This window comes from Rhinolophus sinicus, chromosome 5 (assembly GCF_057876585.1).
Source record: "Rhinolophus sinicus isolate RSI-liver-muscle chromosome 5, RSI-T2T, whole genome shotgun sequence".
NCBI lineage: Eukaryota > Metazoa > Chordata > Mammalia > Chiroptera > Rhinolophidae > Rhinolophus > Rhinolophus sinicus.
Window position 1 is genome coordinate 9,305,309 of NC_142505.1, and position 25,021 is coordinate 9,330,329.

Genomic DNA, 25,021 nt, shown 5'->3' on the forward strand with positions numbered 1-25,021 from the left:
TATATTAACAACACTGTTTTAAATGTGTCACTGAGCTAGCAAACTCAGAAATGAGGTTGAAATAAGTGTATTTTAGACAAATAAGAACAGATGGATCTTCACTAAAGAACATAAGAGATATTCTAAAGTTATATTTCAAATAAAAGGGCAAAGATTTCAGATTCAGAAACGCAAGAAGAGTGAGAAAAGATATTAGCAAATATGTAGATTCAATGCAATTTCAATTAAACTCCAATTGATATGTCTATGGAATTTGACAGGCTGAATCTGAAATTTACATGGAAGAACAAAGGTCTGACACTCCAGAGAAAAAGAACAAAGTAGGAGGGCTTCCCTCACCGGACATTAAGACTTGTAAAATTAAACCAAGAAAGCCAATAAATAACTAGCACAGCAAAAAGCAAACAGACCAATGGCCGGAATAAAGACCCTATAAATAGGCTTGCGCATACATATGAAAACTTGATTTATGATGGACAGGGCACTACAGATCATGGGGAAATGGATGGATTGTTCCACTAATGGTACTGAGACACTAAAAGCAATAAAAGGTTATTAAAATTTACTACATTAAATTAAGAGTTTCTGTTCATCACAAGACATCATAAAAACAAGACAAGCTAAGAACTGGGAAAAAATACTTGCAATCCATACTGCTCAAAAAGCATCCACAATAATTCAAGAATTGCAACAATCTACAAATGATCCAGAAGAAATAAGGGCAAAGGACACAAACAGGGATCTAATGGAAAAGAAAACACACAGGTCCCTAAACATTAAAAACATGCTTAACCTCAGTAAGTTAAGCAGTGTCTTTAAATTCCAATTTAACGCACAGAGTGATCCACTATATAAACCCCAGTTTGGGAACATTTTAAAAGCTGGCTGATACTAAATGTTGTAATGATGAAGACATAGGCAGTGATGTGAGACCTCTCTCTGTTGGTGGGAGTGTAGGTTTATAGAAACCATTTGGAAGACAGTTTGGTGTTCCCTCGTAAAGGTGAAAATGTGCAAACCCTACAAGCCAGCAAGTCTACTCTTAGGTACACACTCCAGAGAAATGCTGACACATGTGGGTCAGGAAACATGTACAAGAATGCTCACAGCAGTTTTGTTCATAACTGCACAAAACAGTCCAGCGGCCACTAATGGTGGCATGGAATCCCTTTCCATATACTGGAATACCATACAGCTGCGAGGCAGGATGAAACACAGCTCCATGCAGCAACATGGGTGAATCCCAAAAAATGCTGAGCGAGGAAAGCAAGACGGAATCCATGAAACATTCCACTTATTAAAAGTTCAAACACAGGAAAACGGAACGATACATATTGTTGAAAAATATATACAGAGGTGATACATCTATAAAGAAAACCAAGAGAAGGGATAATTCAAGATTCAGGATGGGGTTAGCTGGGGGAGGGGTCCGGGTGTAGGAAGAGAGAGGTTAGAGAGGGTACCCGGGGATCCCAAGGGACCTGTAATACCCCATTTCTTAAGCTGAGGACGGGGTGAATGGATGTTCATTTCCTTCTTTAAATTGTATAATACATCAAATACATCTTTTAAATAAATGATGTATTTCATGGGTAAAAGCACACACGTACAACTTTCTGAACATAAAGGGAAACAGATTACAGGCCAACAGGAAAATAATTTATCAATAGGTTTACATTCTATACTTTAATCATACTGAAATATCGAGTTAGAATTCAATCGAGCTTAGAAACAGAGCTTACAGAGGGACCAGATGGTAAACATGACCTCTCATGAGAAGCTATAAAAAGCCACATAACATGATAAACCGCTCTTCTTTGCTTCCCCAGTGCAAATCTCAATTACTGAAGTCAGTTACATGGAGAAGAGCTGAAGGCGAGATCCCATCTGAGCATGCAACACCACCTGCTAGAACCAGTTAAGCAACAGAAACGCACTTCATGCAGTGAAGGCTGACAATGACCTCTAAAGTACACCTGAAAAATAGAACTCTTCTGCGACGTGCTAGAATTATTTACCCAGCTTCAGAAGAACTGACTGCGGCTTCAAGGTTCTGTTTGTGGTACTGAATTCTTTTGCAAAGCAGTATAAATGCTCACCTGTGTTTGACCATTTTTTGATCGTGGCAAAAATGACTGAGGAACCTCGCATAGAACAGGTGCATGACCGCATGCTCTTTGCCTCCAATGTACAAATCCACAGGCATCCAGTAATCTGCCAGCGCTGTGTTAAAAGGGCTGGAAGAAAGAGAAACAGTCATTTTTTAAAAACCTACTTTGCTACAAGTGCATGAATCAATGACAGACTGATTGTAATTTGCATATGTCCTGAAATAAATTATGTCAGAGAAAAACAATGACTTTTCTTTCGAAAGCATATGAGAAAAGCTTATATAACAAAGGAGAAAAATATCAGATCAGTGTTAATTTATACAATTTATAAAAACTGCTTCAGGAGGCATTACTGACATACTTTACCAAATGCCATTTTCATATAAGATGAGGACAAGAGGAAAACACACCAGCAAAAAAGGGATTTCTGTACAATGCATATTTGAATATTTAGATTTATTTTAATTTTTATTATGACAGAAAAACCGAGATTTTTTAGTTCTTACCAATAGGGGGCGATGTGGCATTTACAATGGGGACTATCTTGTAGATACTAAATGTTCATTTTAAAACAGAAACTTGATCTTATTTTTAAAGTAGCCTTAAAATGTAGATAACCAGCAAGAGCCCCTATATGGCCTCCTGAATGCAACAAGCCAACTTAGGGTAACTGTCATTAAAGAGCCCAACAACTCTCTCACCTAATAGAGACTTTTCAGTCCACAGAGATTCTAAAAGAAAGGTTTCTTCATATTCCCTGGTCCTAATGGATGCTGGGGAGGAAAGGAAATGGCACTTCCCTCTATTTTCTGGCTGGGACTCTTGGGGTGTGTGTATGTTTGTGAGTGTGTGTGTGTGTCTGTGTTGGGAAGAGGGAGCAGTGCTAGCTGGGGAAAGACCTCTTCATTCCAGGGGAATGTCCCCATTGGAGGCCATCCAAAGAAGAAAACCTTTGTCTTTGGAGGATTTGCGTTCCATGGTTTCAATATGTTGTGAGTTCTCTTGCCCACACCTCAGGGCACTGCTTTCCTTTATCCCCCAGCATGGGCTTGGCAGGCTCTGGCTCTGGCTGGAAGCACGTGCCTGTCGCTAAGCAGGGAAGCCTGGCCAACCACCTTGCATCAGTATCTTACTGCAGCTTGGTTTTTCTCTCCTCCAGTCACCATGCCAGTATTCTGGTAAAACCAAAAAAAGTTTTTATTCTTTGTGAAGAATGGTTTTCTAGAGCAATCCAACTGCTAATCCAGGTGACAGAAAAGAAAGGGAAGTCAAGGATGGTATTCACCCCGAAAACAAGTTTGGGACAAATTAAGGGGTGAGATGCTGAAAGTCGCTATAGCTCAGATTACGATCTACCCCAGAAACCATCTAGCGAAACTCAAGACGGTGCTGAAATGAACAGCGGCTTTTGTGAGGAAAATGACGTGCTATATGGTATTCCCCAAGTGGGGGCTGTGAAGGTCTCAGGCAGTCACTGCCAGTTAGGCTCTCTGTCATCCAGGAGAAGCTTATCCTTTGAAGCATTCTGAGAGGTCAGAAGGCCAAGTCCCTTTGCATCCTAAGCCAGCTGCTGCTAAATGCAATGCACCACAGCCCCTTCTAGAAGGAAGACCCAGAAGAGGGGCCCCTCGGTGGGTCCACTGGGGAGACCCTGGCCGTTCCCAGACACTGGTCACCCTGCACCCTTTCTGCCTTTGCTGGCTACTGCTTACTCCGGGTCCTATTCAAATGGCCTGAACTCAAATGCCAGGGCGGGATTGGGGGATGGGTGACAGGAGCACCTGCCTGCCTGGAAATAGATTATTTTAGAACCAGTGAAGCTAAAGGGGGCATTTTATTTTATTTTTGTACATGGGCTACGGGGTTTCAGAATAATTGTCCTACGGACAAGAGCAAGCTGGCAAGGCCTCTGAAGTATGCTATAGTTTTTCCTGTGCTCTGTGATAGTTTTCTTTTGTTCTCATTCGCTCTCTCTTCCTATCTACCGACTGCTCTCTCCCTTATATATCTGTTTTTGTCAAAGAAATACATGCACATAACTGAAAAATCAAACAGCACTGAAAGGTTTACAATTCGGAACGATGGTCTCCAGCCCTATTCCTTCACAAACCCCTTCTCCCCGAGGGTCTGTCCCTTAGCCACTTTGAATTCTTTCAGCTGTTTCTTCTGGCAGTTATTAAAAAAGATGTTCGTACTCTTCATTGATTTACCAATTTTAGAAATTACCTACTGACTGTATGTGGTAAGAGGTGATGCTTCTCACCTCTCTCACATCCTACACTGCACACTCCCTGTACAGTTCATCATTATTTTCAGTTAAGTAAATAACATTAAATCTTTACGATCGTATAAATGCAGTTCAATGCGGGGCCAAGAAGGGTATTACTACAGCACTTCCTTCCTTTTTGCTTTTGCTTTTTCTTGTACTTGGGATTTACTTGACTGTGAAGAATCTAATTTAGTAATCTCCCAACACTCCCTTTACGAGAGTCTGTTTCAGGGAGCACAGCAGACCAATAGCTTCTAGCTTCTCTATCTTTAAATCCAGTCAGTGCTCATGCCAGGCCATGCCCTCGAACACGCAGAGGACCAGAGCAGTCATCTCAGCCCGATCTGGGACTCTCCAATGGACAAGCTTGGCTCAGGGCGTCCTGCTGGCCTGGGTGAGACTTTCTCAGAGCTGCACTGTGGTCTGAGGCTCTCTGACCCAGTCCCCCGTCCTTCCACCTCTCCCTTCACAGCTGTCAAACCTGCAGCAGGGTGGGTCTAAGGGCTCTCCCTGCCGACTCCTGCCCCCTCGCAGTTTATGCTTCACAGGCATTTCCCCCAATAAATCTCTTGTACATCTAATTCCACCTTGGTGTTTACTTCTTAGAAGACCCCGACTGACACGTGCTCAGAACCTTGGGCAGGGCTCTACCTGTGAGCGTTCTGAGGGTCGGTGTATCTGAGGTAGTACCAAGCAGAGTCAACAAAGGTATCCATCGTGTCTGTCTCTCTCTTGGCTGCTCCCTTGCACCTAAGAAATAAATGAAGCTCATCAGTTGGTTCCTTTTTAAATATTAATGCAGTTGTCCACTAGCTTTTGAGAAAGCTACGGCAATCAGTATGAATTTAAAGTGTCATAAGAACAATGCCACATCATGAAAAGATAGTGCAGAGAAAGCTCTCTTTTTGCATTGTATTGTAATGACGGTTTAAAGACATTTACAAAATAAAAGTTTCAGTCTTCAATAATTAAAAGTATTATTTTCCACTTCTCTGAATTTAATCTGGTAGAAAACCTAGCAACCTAAAAGGCCCAGACAGGACTAAGTGTCTCTTTTGTGCACGAACTTCTATTTCAGGCTCGTCAGGATTGTCTTCAGCTCCACCCTGCGTTATGATGCTTAAGAGGCAAATCAACTGATGAAGAGAAGTTGAAAACTAAATGTAGCGAAATGTTGCTCTGAAAAATGCACTGGAGTGTGTTTTTCATCTCTGCTCTAGGGCGAGGGGTGCAGAAGTCCAGTGCAGCGACCTTAGGAAGGTAAATCATCCCTGAGGCCCAAAGGCAGTGAGTGATGTGCTGGGGCCAACTCACCAGCTTGTGAGCATCCACTGGGATCAGCTCCGCCCACCGTGACAAGTGACATCAGGTTGGTGGCCTGAAATTAGCCCTCGGTGGGAGCCTACAGACCACAGAAATCGGCAAACACACAAATCCGAAGCCCCCGTCCAGAGAGCTGTATAGTACACATTAACCAATACACCACTGCCTGAACACAGGTTCCTGACAGAAGGGTAAAGACAGATCTACTGTTCAAGAAAGTGCGTGGAGATTCTCGGCGTGTGAGGGGCTGAAAAGAAAAAGCAATCCTCGTTCTCGGGATGGAGATGCGTGGAGAGGACTCAGGTTCCACAAGGGCCCGACTGCCGAACCAACTTGAAGCACGTTCCTAGAGTGCTGGGCCTATAGGACTGAAAGAAGCAGGTGCCAAAACCGTAACTTCTAGGTACCCAAGACGGTGCCCTTCATCAAGCCGAGTCTTGGAGGGGGCTTGGCGCCCTTGAAGATCCCTCAAGGCCTGAATCAGCAGTGGATGGGTTGAGTCAGCTATTACCAGGGACCTTTGTGGCAGAGAAGCCACAGAAGAACACAGCTCAGACTCCAGGCTCTCCCTCTTGAGGCATGGAAGCACGGCCGACCACCCCTGCAAATGCCGCCCTTTTGGCAATATGAGTCCTTGGGGTTCTTGTAGGATGAGGAGGGGCGGGAGGAGCCGCCAAGAGGAAGTGATGAATCTTCTGCTAATTTAGCATGCAGGGGCTTGAGTCTGCTTTTAATTTTTAAGTAAAAGAAGAGTTGCATTTATATCTCGCATCTGTGAAGCAGTTTATAATGGCTTTACAAATATCACCAAAGGAAACAGCCACTCCCCACCGCCCACTTATTCAATGGAAATGGCTAAGCAGAGAGACAGGCGCCCCAGATGGGGGGGGGGGGGAGAAGGGCTCTGGGGCTCCCAGGGTCCTCCTGCATTTTAGCCAGGGAGCTCCCACTGGGGGCCGTGGGGGGTCCTGGGAGGAGCAGCCATTCATCCTGTTTCCTACCCCCTCACCCCTGTGCTGCTCTAAGACACCGAACTCAACAGTGCGCCTCTATGTTAATGCCAGGTCTCTTTACTTGGAGAGCAACCAACTAGAACACAGATACTATTCTGGGAAATAATGAGAAGATAAAGGTTACTTCTCCTCCCTCACCATGAGTGCACGCACCCTTACAAGTTAGGAAGAAAATGCAAGACTCGACTGAGAAAAGGACTAGCATCTGGCTAAAAGCTGCCATGCTGATTTTCTTTTCAGTGGTCATGCTGGACTTGAAGACAAGTGACACATTCTGCTGACACGAAAAGCTGCGTGATGCAGAAGACGCGGCTTGGAGAGTGGGAGGAATAGATGATGGTGACGGTGATGGTGTTGTCATTCTCATTATTAGCTCCCACGGTGGTAACACGAACACTGAGGAGCAGGCACCGAGCCCAATGCTTCACGGGCACCATCTCATTTAATCCCCAGTAACCCTGGGGATTATGAGGTAGATACTACTCATGTGCTCACTTTACAGATGAGTAACTAGGGTACAGAGAGGTTAAGAAACCCACCCAAAGTCTTGGAGCTCAACAGGAAGGACTCCACGTGTGTTGGGCTCTGGTTCCTGTGGTCCTTAGCGCTGTGCCATCCCGTCTGGCACGCTGGCCCAGTGGCTCTCAGCCCTGGGTGCTCATTAGAGCCTGACCAAGACCAAGGCCTGGGCTCTGCCCTCCAGGAGTCTGCAGCCAGGTAGGAAACCTCATTCCCACTGAAGGCCACCAACGTCTCCAGAAGCCCTGCCACTGCTTCTCAACAAAGAGGGTGTGCTCTTTCCTTCCTTGAGCCCGTGTTTCTACCTTAAAATGGCCCGGCGCTTCCGATGTCCCTTCCTACAAGCCCCATCTCAAATCCCAAGACTACCTGCCTGAGGACCTGGGAGAATTGCTGGCGAGTCCTTGGTAAATGGCGGTGACACGTCAGTTTACGGAGAGGTTGCTGGGGGCCACTGTGCAGGAGTACGTGTGCTAACGTAGTCTTCCGAACAGCCCTTCAAGGGGATTATTTCAGTTCCAGGTAAGGGAACCAAAGCTCAGAGAAGTCAAGAGACTTTCCCAAGGCCACACAGCTACTTAACGGGCAGGGCCCAGACCTGAATCCATGACTGTCTGAGTCCCCAGCCTGGTGTGTGGTTACCTCATTACAAACTTTGCGACTCAGCTTTGTGCTGACAGAGGACTAAATCACTTTAGCACACCCTCACTATGAACCTATAAAGCAGAGAAAAATGGCTTTTCCATAGAGGGAAAAAGGAATATACTGGAGCTTGGTATCGGTTATTTATTTGTGTAATCAGCTGGTATGGCATCCTAAAAATTACATTTGAGACATGCCAGTGAACTGACAGAAAAACATAATCTCACTTCCATAAGAAGAAAGGAAATACGGTGGGTTTCAATATATTAAAGAACGAACCCCTGAGCAAACTTGCTGTGGTAGCTTCTACTCTGCTACTCGGGATAAAACCTCCACTGTTACCCGTCACAAGATGGGGAAACTGTAAGGCGAAGAGGAGAAAACATCGCTCATCTCCAAGTAGCTCTTTGGAATATAAAATAGAAGAGAGTGGTCTTTTAGGAAGTTGTGATGAAAATGTGTAGCTTTTCCCTCAGTTGGATCACATGCTTCTGGGAAAAATGTGAACTGACCTGCTGCTCCCACAGCTCAGAAAGGAGAGGAGAAAGCGCCCGTCACAGAAGCTGGGCCCCAGACTCCAGCACCTTCTCTCAAAGGTCCCCAGAGACCTATGGCATTCTTTCCAGCCTGGTGGGAGTCCCGGAAGAAGGGAGCAGAGTTAGCACCAGGAGGGAGGAGGGAGTCTGAAACCTCAGCAGGGTGCTAGCACGTGGTTCCTTACCTGGGGCAGAGGCAGTTCACCCACTCCGAGGCCGTGGCCAGTGGGGAGCCTCCCTTGCCGGTGAAAGATGTGATGCTGGGCAAGGTCACGGGCAAGTCCTCCAGAGGCACAGGTACGGGGCCGCAGGCCGCGCAGTGGACCATGGGGATTGGCGTGCCCCAGTACCGCTGCCTCGAGATCAGCCAGTCCTTCAGTTTGTCACTTGTCACGTCTCCACCCACTCCCTTACTCCGGGCTTTCTGAGTCAGGGCTAGAAATGCGTCCTGCCGGCTCATACCTGTGAACTGAGAGAAGGAAGAGAGGGGCTGTTGTTCCCTTCCTAGTAGCGTCACCATCCCCACGCCGCCACCTGGGATGGCGTGCTTAGTGGTGGTTCTGGGCAGGGCCTCGTGATGGCACTTGTGAGCCCTAGGAGCTTTGGCCCTGTGGGTCCCTTCCTCCCAGAGATATTATTAAAAATTATATTTTAGGACGACGTGGAAGAAAGAGGAAAATAATTTTGAACCCAAAAAGTTCACTTGTTTTCTTCTGATTTTAAAAGAAATTGAAACCTTTTGGGGGGGGGGGGCCCTAAAAGCATTGTGCTTTAGGCACTGTGTCTGTCCCCTGGGACATCTAATGGGTAAAGTGGCCCTGGTTCTGGGGCCGTCCTACACCCTGCCTACAGACAGCCATCAAACATCAGCATTTAGCTGCCAGGAAACCACTGCATGATATGTATTTTTAATGAGTACTCCTCTGCCGGGGGGCAAATATCCAGGAGAGAAAAACTCAGAATTACCCAAAAGCAGAAGGAATTCAGTCAAGCAGAGGAGTGAACTGAGCCCCCAGTTTGAAAAACCGGAACCACTCCTTTTGCCCTTAGACGCTCGCCTTTATAGAAAACAGGGCAGAACACTAATAGTAGAAAAGAGAAATTCTCCTTTCACCTGGCGCTTCTCAGGGAACGAAACTAATGAGAAGAACCAGGCCAGCGTGGCTTGCCGACAGCCTGGATCGTGGGTGCCCTGGAACGGGTTCAGTGAAGGTGGTCTGCACACCTAGTCTGTGCCAGGCTTGTGCACGGCACTGGGGCACAGAGATAACTTCGGTCTGCCCACTGCCATCGAGGGGCTTCCAGGAACGAGGCAGAGGAATCGGGAAGTACAGCTATGCTTATCGAGAGCAGCTCTTTTCATTAAGGGTCTGAAGTGTCTTCGGAAGGACAGGGCTATCTACTCAGGAACCACTTACACTTTTACGCCCTACACTCCCACCATCATACACAATTAAGGCGCAAATGCTCACAAGCTCTCTTAAGAGTCAGTCTTCTCTACACATCCATGTTTTTACACTGCAGAAGCTCATGGATAAACATTTCCCTGGCAGAGGTCCTTTTTTCTCCAGCAGAAGAGTCCCAAAATAAAGTTTAGTTACTGTGATAATCATACTATTCTAGGATAGGGTTTGACTTAGAGTTGATAAACTTCTAGATCTTGAAAAAGAATATTATTTTGTTTTCACAGATTAAGAAACAAGGCTGCAAGATTCTTGGGGGTGGGGATGAGTGAAATGGCACCTGCAGGAAAATGTCTCGTCAGACACGTGTCAAGCTCATGAATTGAGAAGTAAGTTCTTAGGCCTGGGCCACAGGGTACCCACCTCAGCGGAGCCGCTCAGTCTCTCTGTGCCATCAGGCAACGTTTCAATGACCTCGGAATAGGACAGGCCCAGGGCTTGGGCTAAGGTGGTGTCCTCTGAGCTGGTGCTGGGAATTCCTATCAAGAGGGGAAGAAACACAAAATGTCTCCTTTGCAAATGCCCAGATCACAAAATGACTGACAGCCCTGACACTTAGCTTTAGCTTCTTAAAGGAGACTCTACCCTTTTCAGTTAGAGGAGTTATAAAAGCACATGACATCTACTGGGGAAAGGAGAAGAGTCCTGGAGAAACCCACCGCCCTATCATGACCACTATACCATGCTGGTATTATTTCCTTTAAACCTTTTCCTTTGCTTAGTTTACTTTTAAAAACTGTGGTAATTCTAAAATATGCGATTTGGGGTGCTTTTGGTCACTGAAACAGTAAATCACAAGCATCCGGGGAAGCCTCGTCTTTGAACTCCCTCAGTGACAGAGGACAGTGGCATTCTCCTGAGAAGCAGGGCTGCACCACCAGCATTTCCTAGCACCCTAGAAAAATCCACTCATCAGGAAGCCGAAGGCTGGCAACAGTGTTATTTCATACTGTGCTTTGTTCCCAGAGGCAGCAGTACATTCTGAAGAGACATTTATTCTCCAACCCACACATGCCCTTGAGGAGATGGAGCCGAGCAGAAGTAAATCACTCATGCGGAGGGCCAAGGCCTGCTGCTTCGGCTTTAGCTGTCACGAGAACAGGTCTCTCAGATGTTGGCTCTGTAGGGCAGGGTTTCTCCTTGGCACTATTAACACTCCAGACTTTCTGTGGGGACTACTCTGTGCTCTGTGGGATGACGAGCAGCATCCCTGGTCTCCACCAGTAGCCCCCCCCGACCCCCCCCAGGTGTGAAAGACAAAAATGTCTCTAAAATTGCCACATGTCCCCTGGTGGCCAAACTGGCCCTGGTTGAGAACTCCCACTGCAGGGTCCACTGACACAATACATCTTGTGACAACTGAGAGAGACCAAACTAAGGGTAATACACAAAATGCCTAACTCAGATTTCGAAAACAGCCTCTCAGGAACATGGGCCTACAAGGGCGATTTCATGTTTGGGAGACTTGCTCTACAGCTTCGTGGGGAGATGGAAAGTTCTGTGGTGTTCCAGCTGAGATTACTGACAGAAAGCACCTAATGAAGCAAATAAATGTTCACAGTGGACTTGAAGAATAGTGACCAGTGAGGGAAAATGGCAAGCAATAACTATTACCGAAAAATGCTCGTGGTCAAGAAGGGAAAAGAGTCACTTACAAGAAGTGCATGGTTTGGAGTAACTAGGAGTAATAGTCAAAGGCAGATATTGTGACACAGAATTTATGTGACCACACAAAGAATGTTCTGGACCTCGGGGATAGTCACACAGAGCTCAGGGGAATGTACCTGTTTTTGTAACAGGCAGGTGACATGGCAAAAGTACTGCATTGTCTCTTATTTATCTGTCTCTGTTCTACTTGGAGAGCAAGGGGCAATAACTTAGAAAATGTTAATTATGTAACTGCGGGAAATCTAGACAACAGGAAAAATGATTTTCCATGCACACCTAAAAAGTCAGATTTATTTTCCCTTCAGAACTCTCAACATTGTGTTGGTACTTTGGCTCAATATACCAACAGAAAAGAAAAAAAAGCCACATTAATAAGAGCTTCCTTTATTATTTACCTTGGCTAGTTACAGTAATGAATTTAACTAATTACAAAGGGCATAACAGCAGTGGAAGGAATTACTTCCCTTAAGCAACATACTTTCTAGGTTTAAATTGCCGGAGAATGACTTGACTGGCTTAACATGTTTTTCTGTGTTGGTGTTTCTTCAAATCACTTTGTCAAAAACCAGATCTGAGAATTGTGAGGAAAAACATGATTTTGATAAGAAATGCTATTTCTTCTGTGTGCTAGGAAATAGAGTGTGGAGATAACTTTCTCTGCAGGGTTTTGGCACTTTGGAGACTGGCTAGAATCTACAGTAGGAACGTTGAAAAGAGAGCCACGTGGGCCCACCCTGGGGGCAGATCTTGGACAGGGCTGTCGTAGGCTGTCATCCCTCAGGACAGTCACAGACTTCCTGTTAGGTGATCGTTTAGAATTCTGACGAATGAGTAAGGCTGCCAACGGTATCCAATTTGCAGCTCTAAATAAGCCTTCCATTTTACTGCTGTTTCATGATCCTTTTCTTGAATAGCTCAAGTTCACCTCCTCCACAAAGGCCTCACCCAAAACCCAGCCCACGCTGATCATTTGTGCATTGAACCCCCATCTCAGCAGCTGCTGTTGGCTCTGAGTCCTGAGACTGGGTTTTCAGCAGAGTTGTATTGTTTCCCCACGTCAGAGGTACAAATCTCACCAACGGGACGTACTGGCAAGATCCACGGGCCAGATATCCTTTACTGTTCTCAATAGCAGCTAGCAAAGTGCGATGTACTTGATATGCTTTCAGAATGTAGTTGTTAAATAAGGGACGTCTGTTTTCACAAAGAGGCAAAACAGAGCATGGAACCAACAGTCAGCTCTTTCACTTGACAGCAATGGGCTAGTCTTCTGATTTGAAGCCTGCTAAATACACTATTCTGATCACATCTGAATAGCTGCTTACCTATTTTTGAATCCAGAGAGCCCTCAAAGTCAGCTTTAGCCAAGATAACGACAGGGACCTCCTGCTGGGTGAGCATGTTCACAGCGGTCACAGGCGTGAGGCAATCTGAAAATGAGAGCAAGAACTGTGGACGCCTGTCCGCTGGGGCCCCCGAATCTCAGCGGAAACAGGTGAGAAAAATAAGCATTAGTCCTTCGGTGTTTTGTGCTAATTGCTAAAGAATTTGTTCTTTGAAGGTATTGATAGATAATTCACACCACTGGAAAATCAAAAGATTAAACAAATACACGAAAGTGTTCACCTGTATGAACTAATAACAAAAGAAGTGAAAATGGCATTTCTATTTTCCAGATGGTGGAGAAAAGACATTCCCACCACCCTCTTTTCCTCTTGAAAAATACCTCAAATATACAGAAGAATGAGCAACACAGAAATGTATCTATGGTAGAACTAGGGAGACATCTGGAATTCCAAACCATAACACTTGAAGATGGAAATGGATAGAAGAGTAGAAAATGACTGGTTAGCCATACAAAGACTAAACAGTTCCTTCCCACGTCCCCTTTCTTAGGAGAAACTGGAGAGTGTGTTCCAGCAAAATGAGGGTAAGTCAAGAAAGAGACAGACATGGGATCCAGGAAACAGAGGGTCTAACAAAGGAAGAGGATTGGATATTTGCAGAACAAAGACAGAGGGAAATCCTAGGATGACAGCTGTGTAGCAGAGGCCTGGAGTGTGAACTGTCAGATGTGAGCAGGACAGAAGGCCCCCTGGAAGCATCTTCAGGATAAAAAGGGAATCAATACCTTATCTGGCAGGTTGGAATGTGTAGAAAACTGTATTGACAGGGTTTTAAAGAGCTTCTGGGAGGGTGTGGGAAGACTTAGTCAGAAATTCAAAGAATACAAAGCAAATGAAAAAAATGATGACACGTGAACTTCAGGAAAAATAAAGTTATATAAAAAGGAATATGTAATCACAGTATACGTGGCTCAGTTGGGAACAATATTTATGTGGTCATAATAAAACACTTAATTTGGAAGTATCCAAACAGTGTGTCATCTTAAGTGAAGCTTGCTACAATTACTGCGGCGGGGAGATAAGCCAGACGTCCATGAATCTTCCCTGCAAGCACGGAGACCCAAGCAAAATCCCAAAGGAAGAAGGGAGGAAAGGCTAAACTCAGTCAGTGAGTTCACTTGAGCTGACTGTAACATAAGAAATTAGTAACGGTTGTAATTTATGAATGCTTACTATTTACCCTTGCCATGTTTTAAGACTTTATATAATTATCTAACATATGTTTTCCAAACCCCAAAGTTAAAATAAGCCTAGGGATTAGGATTCATTTTTCAAAGAGGTCAAAGAGAGGTTCTGTAGGCATCTCAGCCAGCGCTGATCTTCTTTCATCTTCAGTGTCAGGAAGACAGGATGGGGTATGGTGGGGACAGAGTGAGCTGTGACCCACACAGGTCTCCATGGCTAAGGTTCGGCCAGCACCCATGGTACTCTGGCTGAGAGGCACCTGCTGCCCGAGCTGCCTAAGGGTTGACACATCTCAATTACTTCTGATCCCATATTGTCCCATCTCAAAGAAGAGGTGTACATTTGTGAACTCTGCAATTATGATGCAATGTTATTAGGAGGATGGAAGGTGCGGGATGGTGAAGGCAGGAGTAAAAGTCACTCGATGACGTCTAGAAGTGGTGAGCTGAGAGACAGCCATGTCGGCATATTACAGACACATGCAGGTCTCCACCAGAGCAGCGGCCGTGACACAGACTGCCAGTTGACTCTGCATGTGACTCCACTTCTGATTTAGCAAGAGAATGTTCAGCTGGACACATGGCTGCACCGCAAATGGCAGCGCTGCCCTGTGCCCCTGCACTAGGTGTGGCCACAGAGCACGTGCAGAAACAACTTCTGGTTCTTTCTCTCAGAGAAAAGGAGCACAACCTTCTTTCCCCATCTTTCTTGCTGCAATGCAGATGAAGTGTACACATCTTAGAACACACAGTTAAGGGCAAGGCCCGAAGAAGGCCGAGCAGGAAGACAGAAAGAGCGTTGGTCCTGGCCGCTCCCGAAGCAGACTTGTCATTTGCACTCCGAGTTTCATGTGAGCGAGAAACAAACTCCTGTATTTTAAAATCACTGTTTTTCTAGGACTCTGTCAGAGCCACCAAACTTATATACTAAGAAACACATACTCAAAATAATGAAAAGTAGTTGGGGAGTTACTATTGTTGTTAGTAATACTTTTGACTTTTCATGTAATATACATATATCCCTTGGGTTTTAAAAAACACAAATTAATTTTTAAAAGGAGAGATAGAAATTAATCCTGAAGTAGTATCATTTTATATCTGGTAAGTTAGCAAACATGTTGAGAAGGGTAACATCCATGTTTGTGAAGGTGCACTGAAATTCATGTGTCATTGCATATGGCACCGTAAACGGACGTAGCCCTTTCAGAAACCAACAAAAGCAACATGTAACAGGAATGGGAAAATGCTCATAACCTCTGACCAAAAAATCCCACTCTTGGGAAAGGTCTCCTGAGGAAGTAATTCCACAGGCAAAATGCTACGTGGACATAAGTGGTTATAGCAGCTATCTCCATAACAGCCCCAAACACAAAAAAAGGCCAAATATTTACTCCAACAGGGAGGATTTAGGAAACCATAGTACATTGAGTAGATAGAATATTATGTATGGATTAAAAACAATTGTGAAGCCTTCATAAGAACAAAGAAATATTTTCTGATATCATATTAAGTGAAGACCAAAAAATAAAGACAGAAGCACTTGGATCTTTAAGATACACGTGCATAGGAACATGAATTAAAAAGGAATACGACCACAGGCAAAAGAATGAAGTTGGATGCCTACCTTTGCCATATGTAAAAGTTTACTAAAAGCTGGATGAAAGACCTCAATGTAAGATATGAAACTATGAAAGTCTTAGATAAAAACATAGGTATAAATTCTCAGGACCTTTGACTAGACAATTGTTTCTTAGCTATAACACCAAAAGCAAAAGCAATGAAAGAAAAAATAGGTAAACTGGGCTTCATCAAAATTAAAAACTTTTGTGCTTCAAAGGACGCCATCAAGAAAATGAAAACCCACAGAACTGGAGAACATTTTTATAAATAATATATCTGATAAGGGACTTGTGTCTAGAATAAAGAATTATTAAAATTCAATAATAAAAAGACAACTCAATTAAACAGTGGGCAGAGGATCTGAATAGACGCTTCTCCAAAGAAACCCAAATGGCCAATAAGCACATGAAAAGCCGCCCGGCACCCTTAGCCATCTGGTAAACCCAAATCAAACCACTATGAGGTATCACACCACACCACACCCACCAGGGTGGCCACAGTCAAAGACAGACCAGTAGATGGGGGAAGGGGGTTGTCACTGTGCGAGGGATATAAATGATAAATGTCTAACTATTACATTGTTTTGTACACCTGAAACTAATAAAAAAAAAAAAGTTAAAAAATGTTTAAAAAAAAAGACAGACAATAACAAGTGATGGTGAAGATGTGGAGAAATTGGACCCCTCATATACTGCTGGTGGGAATGTAAAACAGTGCAGCTGCTTTCTGATAGTTCTTCAACCAGTTAAAAACAGAGTTACCATAAGACCCAGCAATTCCACTCTTAGACAGACACACAAGGAAATGAAAATATATGTCCATACAAAAATTTCTACAAATGCTCATAGCAGCATTATCCGTAATAGCTAGAAACTGGAAACAACCAAAATGCCCATCCACTGACGAATGGATAAATAAAATGTGCTGTATCTACACACTGGAATGTTATTGTCACATAAAAGGGGATGAAGTACTGAGACACGCTGCAACACGGATGGACCTTGAAAACATTATACTGAGTGAAAGACGCCAGTCACAGAAAGGCAAATATCCTAAGATTCCATTCATACGAAATGTCCACAAGAGACCTTTGGAGACAGAAAGTGGATCAGTGGTTGTCCAGGGCTGGGCGACTGCCAAAGGCACGGGGTTTCTTTGGGGCAAGATGAAAATGTTCTAAAATTGACTGTGGTGATGGTCGCACAACTGTGTGGATACATTAAAAACCACTGAATTGGACACTTGAAATGGGTGAATTTTATAGTATGTGAATTATATCTCAATAAAGTTACTATGAGAAAAATATTTTTTAAATGTAGAGCACTGCATTGAAGGGTTGGATTTTTTTCATTTTTCCACATAAAAGTTGTTATGACAGTCTTGCAATTAGAAAAGAAAATCGGTCTTGACACTTAAATATGAGCAGATTTGTAATGATTATACAGTAGCAATTTGTATGCTTGCTTTACGTGGTCAAAAATCGGTGTCTTAAAAAGAACAAAACTAAAACCTGAAGTTCCTGAGCAGGTCTAGTGCTCTCCGTATTTCTCAGCAGTCATGCCGGGGAGATGTGAAGCAAAAAGCCAAGGAAGCTGTAGGAAATCTGAAGTGACTGAAGCATCTCACACAGCAGCCACACAACAGCTAAACACTGTAAACAGCAAAGGAAACTTGCAGGGCAGGTAGGTGCCCGCTGCTCTCACGGCCCCCGGTGCGAGGAAGGCAGGTCTGTCATGCCTTCTAGTAAAACCGATACGTGGCTTTCCTTCGTTGTTCAGCAAAGCAGTGCTCTGTGCAGCTGGCTTCCAGGGACGGTCTGCGGAAATGGGGTTCGTGGTCACTAAGTGTGAAAAGTGCCACTTGACGTCCTCTCTTTGGAAGTCACGATGAACATCAGCACAGCAAAGGTTCTCAGATGTCCAGAAGCAAAGAAACCTACTTGTTTTTATTTATTCCTGGTTATCTGAGCACAGCTTTTCTCTCTGCGTCACACCCATACTAACACGTGCTGAACAGATGCTAGCAGAAGCAGTTTGGTTGAAGAGCAAGCTACTGTCTACAGGATTCTGTTCTTCACCCTCTGCCCCACGCTCATGCTGATACTGTGGAGACGCGAGTAGACAACAGTCAGCAATTAGTTAATGTTCCGGGACTTCCAGGAGACGAAGCTCCTGCTCTCTAATGCGTCAAGGACAACAGGGTTCTAAGGCACCCGTTAAGATGACCTCATGTACCCTCTTGGTGAAAAATGCGCTGTACAGACCACTGGTGACTCAGAGCTGTGATGTGTGGTTCCAAAGCCCTGGGGCTTGCATATTTCCCTTTTAGGAATGTAAGAAAAGACTCCAGGAAAAGCCAGAACAGCTTGACGATATTTCCCTCTTGATGCTTTTTATGGTTTCTAGTTCCTATCAGGTCAGAGCTTACATAACATGACTTAAGTGAGAGGAGGTCAGCTGAGAAAAGGAAGGCAACGTCGATGATTATGGAAAACTCGATTTCAAGAACTCTACAGGGAAGGGCCTTACTTTTTGCTCTCTTAAAGGAATCTGCCAAATTATGCCATGCTGAGCAAAAAAGAGTACCTTTAATCAATAACGTCAGCAACCCAGTTGTCAAGCCAGAAACCAGGAAGTCGTCTCTGCCCTCGACCCTTCCAGAGTTCTCAGAGCTCTTCCCGCCCCTCCATTCTGACGACGCTGTTCTGGGGTCTTCACCATCTCCTACCTTAACTAATGAGGTAAGCTGGTCCTCCCGCCTCCACTCTGCCATTCTCGCGTCACCCTGCCCACGTGTGTCACCATCCTCCTCGGAGCCAGTCACAACTGTGTGATGCCATAATTTTCAGTGGTCACTGCTTTAACACTCGCCACCCTAAAACCTGACATTCGAGGAAAAACCAAGCCGCTTGCCTGATCTGAACCAGTTGGCAAGGGTAAATGACAACAGTGATATAACGTTCAGGTTTAACATGTGACCTCAAAGGCCAAAGGAGGCATAAATCTATATTCATATGGTAATTTTAATTCACCCTTTGGGAAAACTGCATTATGCTCAAAGCAATTTGGCCTTCATGGGACTAATGCCACATGTCAAAATCCAGAGACTTGACGTGCAAATTAACCTCAAGACTTTTAATAAATTGACGTCTGCAAAAAGAATACTTCCACTTTGAAAATGAGAATTGGAAAATTCAGAGCCAAGTGTAATGTTCCATTTGGAATTATTTCAGAGACTATTAAAAAGAAGAGAGAAGGAAGTTAACAGGCCAGTCAGGGCCAAAACAAAATGACCAGGGCAAATCAGATGTGCTGATGCCCACGCGACCATGAAAACACTGCTCTTTGCATACGCTAAAATAATTTAATTTTTTACATACGAAAATGTTTTGAATTTACAGAATGACTTTCATGTCAGGAACTCCATCTTTTGTAACTCATTAGCTCATTAATCCCCTTTTAATATTACCTCATTTTAATTTGTGACCCCAAATTAACTGTAAGAAAAAAAAAAAAATCTAAGAGTGTACATTTCTTAGTTTTTCAATTTTAGATAGTATTCAACCATCATACTCCTGAACGTCAAAATGTCCCTGACAGCAAAAGCTGTGTATTTTCCCTTTACACTAAACAGTTGAAAAGATCTCATTTTGAGTAAGTAGAATATAAAACTGAAAGAGACCGCTACATTGGATTTTATCAACACACTGAAGTTTTAACTCAAAAGAGTCTTTTATTTCAATATACAACAGCAAATGAGATGAAACCACATAATATGTGTCCTGTGCCAGAGCAGGTTACATATACATCTGGTTGTCCTCTGTTAGGACTCCCTGGAAGGCAGGGTTGTGAAAGGTCATCTACGTATCCCGGAGTGCTTAGCATGTAGTAGGTTCCTTAATAATGTTCACCGATTTGAACCCTCCCTTTAATGCTGTAAGTAAACAATTAGAAGTCTTAAGCAGACATAAGTTGGGATAACGTTGTTTAGCCTTCCAACCTGATGTCAAGAAATCTTTCCTCTGGTTATCTGAAGAATAGCAATTTAAAAAAAACTTTATATCACCACCCAAAACATTTTTGTTAGTTAAATAATTCAAACACACCCCAATAATTCAGGCTGTGTGCTTTGTGTTGAAGTTTATGAAACGAGAACGGGGTGAGATTTTTATAAAAACATTTACATTTCTCCAGAGACAGCCTTCTAATCAATAGGCTACTGCCTTCCGTCCCCTACGATCCACACCCACTTCCCCTGGGAAGACCCTCTGAGTTTGTTTTGGAGAGCTATCCCTTCCTCATTGGTTAGAGGCTTGGTGGTCTGTCAGGAAATATACCTGGTCTTCCCTTGGCCAAGAAAAAGGCCACTGGGCCCCAGTTATACCAATCAGAGCCAAGTACTCCAGGCTCTGAGGGCGAGGTGACAGCAGAGTCCCTCGGTTAGTGGTACTCTAGAGACTGTTAATTCATGCCTCCTGCCAAACTCCCATGGCTGCCTGGTCCAAGTCTTCTTCCAGACTGGTTCTTCAGTGGTTCTTCTATTCAGCAAGCTTTTGACTGCCTTAAAGTACGGTTTCCTTTTCCTCTGGGCTAGCTAGAGATGGATCCTGTCGCTTGTACCCACAGAATCCTGACTAACGCGTACACATGCCCCATGTCCTCACTGACCAATAAGACTTGCTATGCCATTTCCAGGTCAGCGCAATCTATTTATGAAGACCTGTATTGAGCAGGACGCTGTGCGTCACCTCAGATGACTATGTGACTTCTCTAAAACAATAAGTTTAAGTTGCTGAAAATGTGTCCTCTAATTCTCAGTGACTTCCTTCCTGTCCTTGTCAGTGCAGTTTTATTTGATGACGGAATTATAAATGGAGCAGAAGATTCTGTTCCTATTAGAAAAAGAGTTTTAAATCTAGATTATACTTAAAGGGAAAGATTTGAGCTTTCAGCCAGAAAACTCAAGAAGTAGACAACCTAGTAACTCAAAGTGAAATCGGCGGGTAACTTAACATTTTTAATGCTCTTTTTCACCCTCATGTTAAAAAAAAAAAAAAAAAAAGTCAGGCTAAGATGAAGAACAAATCACATAAGACGACGTATGTGACAGACCGTGAACTCCATGCAGCCCCATTGAAATGTACGCGTAAAGCACGCGTCCCCGTCCGAGCCTCAATGTGCCCACTCACCCTTGCCAGGGACCAGCGCCTTCTCAAGGGCTTCCCTCAGGGAGCTGTGCCCGTGGAAGAGTCTGTGGCTGGGAGTGATAGCCACGTGGGAGGTGCCATAAATCGCCTCGGGGGTGGTCGTGTAGGCAGTCAGCTTTTCTCCTGTGACTTGCCCATCAATCTGGCAGGGGCAAAGCAGAGTCATGTCAGTTTTCAGTCGTCCCCCTGGGTTGCCGTGCTCCCCAGTACGTCCCCTGCTCCCTCCCCTCCTCAATCCCAAACCGTGGGTGCAGTTTCTGGGTGTGGGAGCCGTAGATGGTCCCTGGCAGGGGCAGAGGAGGGCGGGAAAGAAAAGGATCACAGTTCATCCTCCTGAAGCCACCCCCACCCCCCCACACCCTGTGCCCACCACCAGACATGCTTGGTTCCCCGGAATGAAGGTGCTTGACGCATGCTCAGAGAGATGCCGGCCTGTCTTCCTGGCTCCTCTGTTCACAAATCAAAAATAACTGTCAATGTATTATTGGTTCTGTCCCGAGAAAGGAACTATAATTTCCCCGGGGATTTAAGGTATAGTATAAAACAGAGGCAACTACTTTTCTAGCCAGAAAAACAATCATTGAAGTTAATACCATTTTGAAGAGGAAAGAAAGGACAGCCTGAGCTGAGCTCATGACTGAGTGTTCCTAGGGCTGGTTAAACGCCTTTCAGGGAAGAAGCATACATTAGGCATCAACTGAATGACAATTACGTGACAGAACCCCTGTGAGAATACGAGAGCTATGGATCCGCTGTTCAGGAAAATGCCCACACAGACATTTTGCACACGCGTTGGGGGAGTTTATGGACCCCCAAAGACCCTCTGTATCTGCGCTGTCCAATATGGTAACCAGAGCAGTATGTGGCTATGGAGCACATGACATGTGGCCAGTACATGCGGTGAGAGTAAAATAATAGCAGATTTCTAACACTTTGTACTAAAACAGAGTGTAAACTGTTTCCTTAATAAATGTGTTTTACTGATCACATCTTGAAACTATAATATTTTGCATATAATGGGTTGAATAAAATGTTTTTAAAATTAATTTCACCTGTTTCTTTGCACTTGAAAAAAATTGACTACTAGAACATTTGAAACGACATATGTGACTCGCAATCTTTCTACTGGACAGCACTGCTGTGGAGTCCAAAGTTGCCAGTCTCTTCAACGCGTTCTAACGACGCAGAAGGGGATTTGTGAGCATTAATTGCTGGAAAGGCTACAGCGTCATCACCTTTAATGCGAAGTCCAGGTGGCAGCCCACACAGTCCCCGATCCAGTGGGCTTGCATGCCTTTTATTCCATACCATTCCGGAAGGTCTGCCAAGGCATCCTGCATGGCCTGTAGGAATCAAAGGAAAACAGAGCTGGAAGCACGAAGCTTGAGAAAGCAAATGATGTGGGGCTTGCTAAGGAAGGACAGGTGGGGACAGAAGGAGGCTCAAGATTCAGTCCTCTTCTCGTTCCCTTGCCAATCAGAGGAGCCCAGCAAAGGTTATTGCAACAGATGTGCTCATCGTGACTCAATTTAGTGAGCTGGATCTGACCAACGTCTGTCTTCTGTGTGGGCCAAGGTTTCACGGGAGAAAGGAAATTAACAAGGAAAGACCATACTTAACGTCTTTCATGAAAGTGGTGAATGCATTCTCTCCCACAGTCTTGGAATTAAACAAAAGAAATTCAAGTTTATGAATTTTGAAACTCTAAGATAAGCCATTCATGGGTATGGGTGTTCTACAACTCACCTACATAAAACATATAAAACGTTATATATCACATCTTTGCAACTGAAAAATAAAAATTAGTATAAAGGAAACCATCACATTGATTTTACAAACATTTGCTATTAGAAGTGAATATTTGTTTTCATCGTTATTTGTCTACTTTTAATCCTAAATTTAATCCTAAATAAAATGGAGGCTTTTATATTCTCTATGGCCTGAAGCACATGCCAACCCTTATCATTTGATGATGAGACACAGTCTTTCAACAGAAGTAAACCAATCACGTGTTTGCAATGTGAAGAGTCCAATTTAAAATTCCTGTTTGTATTATGATTAATACAGGCAACATAATGACACCTTGTCTAGTGTTTTGTAATTCATAAAGTGCTTCTGCACACATCTCTTCTCATACACCAAGGTTTGGTAGCTCACTTTCAGATCCATGAACTTGAATCGAGCAAGGTTATAGCTCTCTCATGCAAGGCTGCAGGAACAGACGTGACGGAACCACGACCACATTTACTAACAACATTCTTTTCCCCAAACTGCAGGGATTCTTTATCATCTGTACCTGTCATCTACCTATCCATCCATTCTCATCAGAAGGCTCTGGAAGCTTCAACATCCAGAAATTTCTTCTGAGGCAGAAATTGTGGATAATGGACACCATTAAGCTGACCAGAAATGTGTCCACTCATTTGTTCATTCCACCAGAATGCATTAACCACCCACTCCTCCACACCACGACCTCATCTAAGGACTGCGGGGCTGGGCACGCACAAAGCAGGAGGTGCCAGAGTCCCTAACATGCTCTGCAAATACTGCGGTCCCCCTTATCTGAGGGGGAAAATGTTCCAAGACCCCCAGTGGACGCCTGAAACTGCAGATAGTCCTGGACCTTCCTATACATACATCCCTATGAGAAAATTTAATTTGTGAATTAGGAACAGTAAGAGATAAACAACAATAACTAATAATAAAATAGAACGATTATAACAATACACTGCAATAAAAGTTACGGAATGTGGTCTTTCTCTGGTAACTGAGATGGCTACTAAGTGACTAATGGGTGGATAGCATACTAGGTCTGACAATTAAGTTCGCAAACTTGCTGCAACGATGTTGCTAACCATTTTTGATATCAGAGGGATTATTCATTATGAATTTGTACCAACCAGACACACAGTTAACCAAGTTGACTATTTGGAAGTGCTGAAAAGGCTGCGTGAAAAAGTTAGACGACCTGAACATTTCACCAACAATTCATGGCTCTTGCATCACGACAATGCACCAGCTCACACGGCACTGTCTGTGAGGGAGTTTTTAGCCAGTGAACAAATAACTGTATTAGAACACCCTCCCTTCTCATCTGATCTGGCCCCCAATGACTTCTTTCTTTACCCGAAGATAAAGGAAATATTGAAAGAAAGACATTTTGATGACATTCAGGACATCAAGGGTAATATGATGACAGCTCTGACGGCCATTCCAGAAAAAGAGTTTCAAAATTGCTTTGAAGGGTGGACTAGGTGCTGACGTCAGTGCATAGCTTCCCAAGGGGAGGACTTCAAAGGTGACCATAGTGATATTCAGCAATGAGATATGTGGCACTTTTTCTAGGATCAGTTCGCGAACTTAATTGTCAGACCTCATAATAGAACATGAGCTCACAGAGCCATATATGCAAGTGACAGTTTAAGAATGCTCAAAAAAAAAAAAAAAAGGAAGAAACATGAAAGCAGTTTCTATTACTGACAAGACAGACTTGAAACGTTGAACAACTGATTTCAGCCTGACCCAGAGGTTGAAGGGAGCTCTGGGATCTGAGCTTTGATATTCTGTCCTGAAGACGCATGAGAGAGAGAAAAACGAGTCAGTTGGTAAGAATTGGTAAATGCTGCTAGGAGTAAGTTCTTTCCCCAAAACCAGCTGCTTGGGAAATCAGGACATGGCATGTGGTGTCCAAATGATGAATGAATCACATATCGGAGTTACCAGGTCCCTGTCAATTTCAATTACGAAACAGCCACTGAGCTCCTACACAGAAGACACTGTGTTTGGTGTAATAAAAGTGTCAGGAAATTGGAGGACACAGGAACATGTCAAACTGCCCCTGAGAGTTCAATCAGCCCGAACCTGGAAACCCGAGAGGCAAAAGATAAAGAGACCAGGTACTTCAATAGATAAACGGTAAGAAAAAGAAAGGGATGAAGAGGAAAACCAGTGATTAAAATACTTAAAAGACACAAATAAAAAAAAGTTGAGGGCAAAAATAAACTGTAGTGTGTAGGGAGGCACATTTAGGTGATACATTAGAGAAATATGAGGAGGTGATT

At 44.0% G+C, this 25,021-nt stretch overlaps 1 protein-coding gene across 2 annotated transcripts in view; it reads right to left on the reverse strand.

The window, feature by feature from the left end:
- The window catches only part of LARS2 (leucyl-tRNA synthetase 2, mitochondrial), a 120,313-nt gene that overhangs the window by 32,118 nt on the left and 63,174 nt on the right, over positions 1-25,021 (reverse strand). For both annotated transcript variants that reach the window (XM_019724060.3, XM_074312510.2), the window contains exons 8-14: positions 22,196-22,303; positions 20,943-21,102; positions 12,870-12,974; positions 10,240-10,355; positions 8,599-8,882; positions 5,032-5,130; positions 2,100-2,237 (exon numbers count right to left, since the gene is read on the reverse strand). In XM_019724060.3, the coding sequence (XP_019579619.3) occupies positions 2,100-2,237; positions 5,032-5,130; positions 8,599-8,882; positions 10,240-10,355; positions 12,870-12,974; positions 20,943-21,102; positions 22,196-22,303 (1,010 nt within the window). The remainder of the gene's footprint in view (positions 1-2,099; positions 2,238-5,031; positions 5,131-8,598; positions 8,883-10,239; positions 10,356-12,869; positions 12,975-20,942; positions 21,103-22,195; positions 22,304-25,021) is intronic.